At 41.2% G+C, this 10090-nt stretch overlaps 1 protein-coding gene across 1 annotated transcript; it reads right to left on the bottom strand.

Moving 5' to 3' along the window:
* Positions 1 to 2095: 2095 nt before the first annotated feature.
* Positions 2096 to 8809, bottom strand: LOC100540221 (SH2 domain-containing protein 4A). Its single transcript, XM_010709579.3, has 6 exons — positions 8657 to 8809; positions 8135 to 8273; positions 5464 to 5680; positions 4934 to 5064; positions 4253 to 4473; positions 2096 to 2720 (listed from the first exon to the last, which is right to left on the bottom strand). Exons 1-6 carry the CDS (start codon positions 8696 to 8698, stop codon positions 2628 to 2630), a joined length of 843 nt encoding a protein of 280 aa, XP_010707881.2. The 5' UTR covers positions 8699 to 8809; the 3' UTR covers positions 2096 to 2627.
* Positions 8810 to 10090: the final 1281 nt, after the last annotated feature.

Below are 10090 nucleotides of genomic sequence, written 5' to 3'. Positions count from 1 at the left end.
TTTTGAGATAACTTGTGATTTTTCTTGCATGTCTTTTCCCATAGGGATGCCAGGAGTAATATTGTCTATGCACTTTCTGTATCTTGGCTGCAGAATGTAGTTTGGCAAAAGGTGGGATTGAATCAGTGATGAGAGCACCAGCCCACAGTCATTGGCCACCCCAATGAGATTCAGAGGAAAATCTAATCACAGCAGAAGTCTGGTAGGCCTTGGTTAAGCATGGAGACTGTACTGATATGGAAATAAGAGAAAGGGAAGCTGTTATTACCTACACTTCCGTAGACAAGTGGAGGTCTTTCATGCTGATTATATGAACATCCAACATCAATGTAGCTTTTGGTAGGCACCTCTCTACCTTCCTTGCCCTAGAAACAGACAGCTTGTGATCTTTCTCAGAATGACAGTTGGAACAGGATCTTAGCTGGGGAGAGAATACAGGTCACTACTGATATTTGGAGAGGTCACATGGGGATTTCTGGGTTTACTTTTTGAGGACTTCTACATGTCCTGGCTAAAGGAATGAAGGCCTTTGACTCAACAAATTGACATGTCCTTTCAGCTGTCATAATTGTTTCAGCAAGTAGTTTACAAATGTTATTACCCATGTAATACTTGCACAACATCCGTTGAAGAAGGAAGTCTGTAGAGTAAGTCCACAATGTGAATAAAACCAGCATCTCTGATTCTTCCTTCCTCCACTCATTCTAAGGGTAACTTGCAAATAGGTAGTTATAATACAAAGGTATCCACTTGTCAGCAGTCCAAACAGTGAAGAGGCCCATTATGGATCTTAGAGACACAGCTGGTCATGTTTGTCATGTCCTGCTGTGTCAATGCCAAATAAACCGGCACGTTAATTCCGCAAGTTAACAGCCTGTTTCTCAGGCTTTCTCTCTCTCAGAAAGCTCTCAGACTCTACCTTTTTAACAGACTTTGTCTGATTTTTACTCGCCCATACATACACAAAATACTTTATGATTTGTCTCCAGCAGAACAATCGCTATGTTCACCTGAGAATATGAGAAGGTATTCTCTAGTGCTGTGAATCTCTGACTTACAATTTCTCAGAAGAAGCAGTTCAGAAGAGGGAAGGATAGCTTTTTTCCCCCTACAGGCTACTTAGTGTCCTTTCTCATGATTGATGTCAATTATGTTGAAAATATCTATTTCATATATGTGATATAATGCTCAAGAAGTTCCTTAAATCTTTTGTCCCATTACCGTTGTTACTTTGACAATCTAAACTTTCAGAATCTCAATTTATATTAAGGTTTTTATTTCTATTTATTTAAACATGCTGCAGCTGGAGTGCAGATTATGCTCTCTGTGGAAACCACCTATGAGCCTGATTGTAAATTTTAAGACCAGGTGACAATAAGAATTTCTTCTAATCTATGTTCTGCAAAATGCTGGTCAATATAAGACTGAAGCTTTTGACTGCTTCTGTTAAGCGGGGTATTCCTGATCCAGTTGAAGGAAGAGAACAGGTAAACAAGTGAGTACTTGCTTACTCTTTGACAGTCACATATCTAACAAATGATGGTGTTAGCAGTCTTGCACAACAATCTCAAGTTGTGCATTTTCTCATGTGAAACAATTCAAATTGAAGTAGTCTGGGTGAAGATAAATTTATGTGATTCTGTTCAGCTTCTTCCTCAATATTCTGAATTGTTTAAGAGCAGTATAACAGATACAAGGAGAGAACATTTTGTTGAAAGAAAAAGTTCTGTTATATGGTCCACACCATCTGCATCCCAATAATCTGGACATAACTTGTAATAAATAGCTCTGTTCTGAAAAACAGCATTACTTACTGGCACACACTTCCGTAAACTGTACTAATACTGATGCAGGCCCTATATCTTACATTATTTAGGCTCTGTGAATGCAGTTCTTCCTAACAAATTCTTGCATCCCTTTTCCACTCACTTGCAAAAAGTTAATGGCCCTCTAGGCAGAAAAGCCAGCGTGGGATTTAGATACAGGTTAGAGAACTATTCATAGTCTATATTCAGAGGCTAAAGGAATTTTTAAAATGTATTTTTTCATAAAAATCCCTCTTCGGAGAACACATCTCACTGAAAGGCACCAAGGGTGTGTTTGGATGTTTTACTTGAACATCCTTGATTCCAAGGGCACAGCATTTTACAGCATTGTTTCACATTAAACAAATTACTATCAAGACTGATTCACTTCTCAGATTTGTTTGGTGCCTTCAGGAAGCTATGATCTCATTCAATTTTAGGTACCAATCTGTTTCCCAGACAGCAGGCAACCTTGCATTCAAGAGCGAAACACAGCTTGAACATACATATCCCTGAGGAAATCTGCAAAAATCTCTGTTCGGCTGATACTTCATCATCTAATCTGTCTCTGTTCAACTGATACTTCGTTGTCGAATCCACGTTCATGATGTATTTGCGTGCCTTGTAGCTTGCTGGGCTGATGCATCTTTTAACTCTGTTGAAACAATAAGCCTGTGACAGCACTTATTCTCCCACTGCTTTGTTGTGAAGGATTTGAAATAGAGGCACCTATGGCAAGTTTCAGGTAAGCGTCAGCCACTTCCAGTTTGAAGTCCAGTCTTGGTGAAAATGGTACGGGGCTACGTAATGAGACTGGGAGTTTCACTCAAAGAGAGAGATGTAATCTGGTTCATGGTCCTCTTGACCACATGGGTAAAGCAATAGCTCCTTTCCCATAGAAGTAATGGGTTCATCCTGTAGACAGAGAATACAATTAAACACTTTTCAAACAGGCCAGTATACCTGGAATATCACAATATATTGCCACTCCATTACTGTGTGGACCTATTAATCTCACTGTGTGATATGTCGCAGAGCCCTGGGAATTCAGGAAGCAGATTTGCATGGCTGGCTTCTGCCTTCAAGGAAACTTCTGTGCTTGGTGTGGTAATCCGGTGACATGATTCTGGTAGGTCTTGGAAACAGCTATGCTTATCTTGTAATATAAGCAGCTTCTACAGCGTGAGATGCTGTCCTGCCTAGGAATTTCTGGAGTGAGGATTGTGTGGCAAGCAAGTTAGCGGGACTGCAAGCTTGCTGCAGTTGCACTAGTGCAGGTGGGGTGCCCATAAGTGGGAGTTGTATTTGTGAGAGGGGTGGGAGTGGATCTTGCAGTGAACACGTGCCTTCTGCTTTGGCAAACCTGTTTATAATGAGAATTCCCTGGAAACCGCGTTTCTGTTTCCCATCCTGTTCTCGATTCCAGTAGTAGATGCATGCTGGGAACTCTCCTTATTTCATGGTCACCCAGTGGGTGATGAGCAGAACCCACCGGAGCACTTTAGCCAGGTAGGTTTGCCCTGCTTCTACTCACATCTGCTGTAGTGTAGTAGAATCCATAGGATTCTTTACAGACTGTGGGTATGACTCTATCTTTAATACAGACATTCACAGCCAGGCTTTAAATCTTCCAGCTCCGGTGCCAGTAAGTTGCCTAGCTCCTGCTTTCAGCAGATTCAGCCTGGACTATGAAACCTACGCAAGAAGCAGGTTGAAGTAGCCCAGATAGAGTTTCACATAGCAACTCAGCATAGATACTTTCTTCATCAGCCAGTTTAGTTTAATCACATCTACATTATGCTAGGCACTTACTTAAAAGAAGCATAAATTTTATGTAAACCTTTAGGCAAAATGGTTGTCCTGTCTCTGGACAGATCTTACAGTAAATGAATGCATAGTCTAGACCTTGGAGGCTATGCAACTGCAGTCAGTGCTAGCAAACACTTGGTGGTATTGTCATAAGGACCTGACAGCCGCCTTCCTTCCTTTCCATTATGTGCTACCTTTGCTCCATATCGTACCTTGCCTGCTTTGAAATTATAAATATACCTTGTCCTTTTTCTTTCTAAAGCTGGAGACAAACTATTTGCTATTTATTAAAATTGCTGGGACTTGACAATCACAGAGAAAATGATAAGAAGTCTGAATGCTGTCACGTATTGCCTTATCAGCAATTTTGCTAAATAACATGTAGTAACTTGAGCCCTGTACAAGGTGTTCTGCCCACTCGAGGGGGAGCAATTCAAGTCTAAGATATCTGAGATGTATTTGGTTGTCCCCACTGGGCTCACATACCCTTCTGGAACATCGCATAGAATATCCAATAGAAGCTAAAATGGGACTAGTTAACCACATGATATCAACTGAATCTGATCCTTCTTATTTTGAACTGCCCTGAGGCAAATAGATAAAAAAAATAGTTAATGAGTGCATTGCTAGATCTTCACCTTGTGGTAGTCAACAAGGTCAGCCAGTGTTGAATGTTGTAGCTGGTCCACTCCAAGGAAGCTGTAGGAATCACTGGAGGCATCAATAAGGAAGTGTTTACATCCCTCTGCAGACCGATAGGAAAGCACGTAGCCTTTGATTTTCTCACTGACACGGACCAGAAAACTCCCCGGCACCGATTTACTCAGAAGCTCCTCTGCTTTCCTAGAGGTTAGGATACCTGTTAAAAGCCACAACACAGAACTGAAGCGAGAAAAGCATTTGTTCAGGAGCAGGTGGAGCAATTCTCCCAGGAAACCCTCTTTAACATTATAAAACTAATTGACAATGTTTCTATCCCCTGCATGTTTTCTTCCCGCCAGTCCAAGAAAGGTACTGCCATTGCTGGTAGCAGACCATGGTGTCAAGCTAACTGTACTTTGTGCTAACTCTTTTACATCCAGCATATTAGGCTTGTTACAACTAGCTATGAGAAGTCGAGAAGATCTGGCTTTCACTCTTAAGAATTTAACTTGATGTTTGTCATAATTAGAGAAATTCAAACTATCATACATATTTAAAAATTGAAAACTTAGTTAGCTACCTTCAAAAAGTTCCTGGGATCAGTCTGTTATAGCAGCCCTGTTAGTAGAAACAACTCTTTAAATAGTTGGGTTGGGGCAAAAGCGCTCAGGACTCACCATGAAACCAAGGTGCTATCGTGTCTATGGTTTTCTGATAACCAGCGCGAAGGGGGAATTGCTCCTCTTTGAACCACTTGATGATGCTTTCTTCAGTTGAATTAGAGATTGTCCTCTGGATTGCCTCTTTCCTGTTACAAAAGGCAGTGATTTGCGTATCAAGTTAAAATGACAGCTTTTGGATCCTGGCAAGAATTGCTTTTTGTTTAGCATGATAGGAACTGTCACAGTTAGGTCACTGAAATGGAGTTTTTGGTATGGGAGTTTATTTTAGTGAACAATCATGTCAGTGAGAATTCCAGTCTGATGGTTAATCTCCAGGAGTGAACAAATATACCTTATCACTAATCAACAACTCTGTCACAATCTTCATACCCTACGCTGGAATATAGTTTAGCCTTCTTATTTTTCCCTGTGGAATGTTTTCTCTGCATGAGGAGAACAGGCATTGGCCATCTCAACCAGCCCTTGCCAGAGCAGAAGAATCTCATCCCCTTTCCCCTCCATTCAACAGTGCACATTTTTCTCACCTAACTGCTCTGCCATTTGCCATCACAGGAGGTGGAAGTTTAGGCTTGGGTGGGAGAGGAGGGTATTGGAGCGGTCGCCGATCTCCTGCTGTGGCATTCTTGGATATGTCTGCCTGCTTCCCTCTGTGGGCTCCCTGCAGTGAAAGCCTCCTGTAGTCGTCTCTGGCCTGCCGTGCAAGAGAGCGTCTCTTCTCATCTGCTGCCTTGGATTTCCGCACTGGAACAGAAAAGCAATCATACAGGAGTGAACAAGCAGGCAAGTTTTAAGCTTGCTTTTGCTTAGCCATCTCTCTGTTTGCTGGAGTTGAGGAATAACATATTTCAGAGCTTTTAGGTTCTCTTTGTCCCAGCACTAGGCACAAATGGTGTTACTGTGGAGGGAGGGAGCTCTGGAACTAAGGTACTTCTCCTCCTCTATTTTCAAAGAGGCATCTTAGGTTGCCTATATTGGAAGTCACTTCTCACCTCTCTCCCACCACTTTTGGGCATCTACTATTTAAAAGAGCCCAGTTCTTATTCCTTCAGCAGCTAAAAATCTGAGTTCTATCTTTGTACTTAGAAATGGCTTGGTTTTGTTTCATGTGACTCTTGATTCAGACATAAATTTCTGTGATACCTTTTATGTGAGCAGAGACCTGAGCAAGAAGGAACAGTTATTCAATAAGATAAGAAAATGTTTTCAGCTGACCCATAGACATTTTGAATGAAATGGGGAAAAAAAAGCACAATTACTTTGTCAAATTAAAATCCCCGCTTAATTACAAGTGGTACTATTATGTCTTCGTTGAAAGGCTGGAGAGGGTGGGAGAAAGAAGGATGGGAGAAGTAAGTGGCCCTTCAGCCTTTCAATTTAATTTGTGCACTGAGACAGGAATTTTACCCCAATCTTTATAATTTTGATAATGATCAGGAGGAAAAGAGATCTTACGCTGCAGGTAGTGAAATAACGTTGGAAAAGCCACAGCAATACATGAACAAAAACTTTTGTTTCTATTTTCAGCAGACTGGAGAGGCAGAAAAACTGCTGAAATGACCACAAATTAATCCTCTAAAGGATTTGAAAATCTTTATGGGCTTTACAAAGGGAAGGGAGTGTTGCTGTAACTCTTTTGTGGAGTAGAGAACTTGGCTGGATATTATTTTGTTTGTTTTTGCTGAGTAACCAGCTCTTCAGTATGAGTTAGGCTAGTACTTTCTGAGCTTTTGTAATCAAATTCATTTTTTTTAATTAGAAGAACAAAAGCCTTGGCCTGAAGTGGAGACAGACGGTAGTACAGCATTGCCATCTACTGAACAGTAGAGGAGAAACTAGGAAAAAAAAGCATTAGGTTTGCCTTCAGTTTTCCTTCTTCCCAGGAAAGGAAAATGTGAGGAGCAGAACTTGAACCTGATTGGAAACAAAGGCAAGCAGAGTGTCAGGGTATTTCTCAATATTTTCTGTGTACTAAGCTTATGACCCTTTTTTCCAGTCTTTGAAAAAGCTGCACAGCAAGATTCCCTCAAAAGGAATCAAGTTGAGTATCTTTTTTACTCAGGTCATGCTGAAAAATCACCTTTGAGGTATGTGGTTACTATGAGAGATCCTAGAAGGAAATGTAGTCATCATAGTAACTTAAGTAGAGGGTTCGGGACATACTTGGTAGCAGTGGTAGATGTTACTGTAAGTCTCATACTGTTTTGTCATTTTTGATCCTGTTGTTTGGATTCTTTACAATAGAAGGTGCAGCAGGGCTCTGGATCAATGAGATTTTTTTTGTATGAAAGGGAAGCAGATGAAAGGACTGTGCCTTTCAGAGAATCATACAATTGCTTAAGTTGGAAAAGATTTTCAAGATCATCAAGTCCAACCTCAAGGAAGGGAGGGAGATTTGGAGTGGCCCTTAGTGTTTCATGCAATATTTTTCTTTCATGTTTCGTATTATTTCCAAGGTCTCAGATCAGCTTACCTCTCCATAGTACAGTTCTGTTGTGCAAGAAGAAGCCTTACCCTGGCCTTGTGCTGATGTTCTGCACAGTACAGAATTTTACTGAGTAGCAAAAGCCCTTCCCACTCATTTCTGAAGTTTGAAAAGTTTACTTTCACGCAGTGAAAGGAGTTGGCTATGAACTAAATGCTTTTGAAATTATCCTTTTTAGTTCATCCTCACTACCTATTATTCCTTCCCACACGAGCAGTGGTTACTGCAAATTTCTGCTAAAGGCCTACTTTTTGTTTAAAATGAAATACCGCGGCTACACGCATGTGGGTTCTGTCTGTTATTATTTTCATATGTTATCTGAGGGCTGTCAAATGCCAGTAGAACTCATTCTGCTTGACATTGACAAATAATTGTTGATTATTATTTAAATCTATCAGCTTTCAATTAAAAACAGGAGCTCTTTAATCAAAATGTAGACAAGACTGAAAAAGGGAAATACTTACAAATGGAGAATTTTCTGTAGGATAAATTTCCTATAGAAAAGGAAGGCCATTTCACTGCCCAGCTCTAGTTTCAATGCTGTATGGACACAGAAAAATTTCTGATAATGCAGCTCTATATTTTTTTGCGATATTCTCCACCTACTAACTAAAAAATACTGAGTTCCAGTTTTGCAAGGGAATGACTGAGGTACCACACAGAGCCCTAAGGTTTCTCAAGCCCTATAGGAAAAGGTCATCCTAAGATCTTACAGGATTCTTGCCATTCAGGCTCATTCTCATCAGATTTCTGCAACACCTTCTGGCTCTCTGAGCATTTGTGGCTTTGTGGTATTGCCTTCAGTGTGACTGTAGTCTCTTCTTCTGAATTTCTCTTGTGTCCTCCCTTCATCTGTGAAAGAAACAGTATGTTCAGTGCTTTGTTCCAGGCTAGCTTTAGCTTTGCTTTTCAGCTAGTTTTGAAAAACTAGGGACTCCATTCTCGGTTATGAATCCCTTTGATTTCAACATGCAGAACCTCTTGCTTTACTGCAGGTTATGAAAGAAGAAGAAGGGCAAAACAGAAATTATCTGAAACATCTTCCTATGCTATTCCCCAGTCTGCCAGGCTGGCCTGCTTTGTCCTAACGCCATACTAGAAGAGCATGGCGGTACTGGGCAAAACTGATCCAAGAGATGAACTTCCATGGTTCAGATGAGTCTCAGGCTGACTGGGAGTTAAAGGTAACATTTGGATCTGACACAAAGTCAGGAACATCCTAGGTTGCAACTTACCTGTGAGAAGCCACCCTTCCTCATCTGGCAGTCTGCCAGCATCTGGTGAACATCCCGGGCTTCCCTCTGGGCAGAGGAAAAGAGCAGTGAGAAATAAAAGCAGAATTTGGACCTTCACTCTTTTTTTTTTTTTTGAAATGTGCCCTTGACAAAAACCTGGATGATTTCAGGTAGAGATTGTGGGTACTGCGTAGCAGTGCTGGGCTGCCATAGCCTGGAATGCTATTTGTGTAGAAGTGCCATGCTTTGTGCTTTGCAGACTGCCCTTTTTCTCACAGATTTCTCTGGTGAGCTCAGTAAGGCAGGCAGGAACATTCTGCATTTTCAGAGCTGATCCCAAGCAGCAGCTACTCTCTCCTTTTCATTCTCCCCACAGGTAGAGTACAAAACTCTTGGGAGTGCTTTTTCCCTTGGAGATAAGCACCAGCAAAGCATTCTCAGAGTGAATCTTGTTTGTGCCCAGGACTTGAGGTACACCTCAGTTTAATTTCCTGCATATGCAAGTGGCTGGACTATGGGAGTTCAATGCAGAGGGAGTAATGTGACTTTTATGTTAACAAATTTTGCCAGTTTTCTCAGACAAAAATAGGTTTTTTTCATGATATTAAATCTAATGTGCCACAGGAGAAAGAGTGAGGAGTATCAGGAGTCATCTCAAGTCTGCCCATGTTTGCTAAGTGACGCTCTCAAGTGGTCCCAAGGAGCAGACAGCTTCCCTTCTTTCTCTCTCTGTAAATCAAGCCATAGCAGAACCTGCCTCCTAGAGCTTTAACTGCCTTTGCTCAATTGCTGCTGCAGCTGACTATTGTAAACAACTGCTTGTCAGACTTAACCAACTAGCTGTATGTCTTGTGTTTTCTCTTTCCTAAAACCAGTCTGTCTATGCTAGCAGCTGAGACCTGTCTTTTAGGAAAAGATGAGGCTTGTCTTTGAGCAAACACCCACCCACCTCCCCGTTTGACCCAGCCTGCTTCCCACAGTAGCTGTACTATGCTGCTTACCAAGGACATGCTTTGCTTTCTCCATCACCTGTTGGGCTAGTATTTAATATAAACCTGGGTTTCCAATTTCCATCTCCTAAACAAAGAACTAAGAACTTAAAACCTGAGTGAAGCAGTTTAGATCAACACCCATAGCCCCTGCAGCAAAGCACAATGCTCAGAGCTCTCAGGTACAGAAAAAGCAATGTAACAAGGGAGGTGAGAGAAAGCTCCCCTTCCTCTCCACGCTTACAAAATGCAACATTTGGGTCTGCAGTCTGTATCCTCCCTTTTACTAGCAAAAACATCAGAAATCTGGGAAAATTACTTACTTATAATACAGTGACAGAAAACAAAGTAAAATATGCAAAACCGCTCTGTTTCCATTTGCAAAAGTTTGAAAGGGTTTTATATTTTTTGGTAGTGGGATTTTTAGTTGGCTGATTCGGTGTTG

The sequence above is a fragment of the Meleagris gallopavo genome, chromosome 4 (genome assembly GCF_000146605.3).
Source record: "Meleagris gallopavo isolate NT-WF06-2002-E0010 breed Aviagen turkey brand Nicholas breeding stock chromosome 4, Turkey_5.1, whole genome shotgun sequence".
NCBI lineage: Eukaryota > Metazoa > Chordata > Aves > Galliformes > Phasianidae > Meleagris > Meleagris gallopavo.
The sequence above is the reverse complement of the archived record's forward strand: the minus strand, read 5'-3'. Positions and strand labels throughout refer to the sequence as shown.

What these genes read in the sequence shown, in the direction of transcription:
- LOC100540221 (XM_010709579.3), bottom strand. Translation starts at nt 8,698, where the DNA reads ATGCTGGCAGACTGCCAGATGAGGAAGGGTGGCTTCTCACAG. An exon ending in GGAAGGGTGGCTTCTCACAG is followed by an intron (nt 8,274 to 8,656) that starts GTAAGTTGCAAC and finishes TTTCTTTCACAG; the next exon opens with ATGAAGGGAGGACACAAGAG. An exon ending in GCAAATGGCAGAGCAGTTAG is followed by an intron (nt 5,065 to 5,463) that starts GTGAGAAAAATG and finishes CTTTTGTAACAG; the next exon opens with GAAAGAGGCAATCCAGAGGA.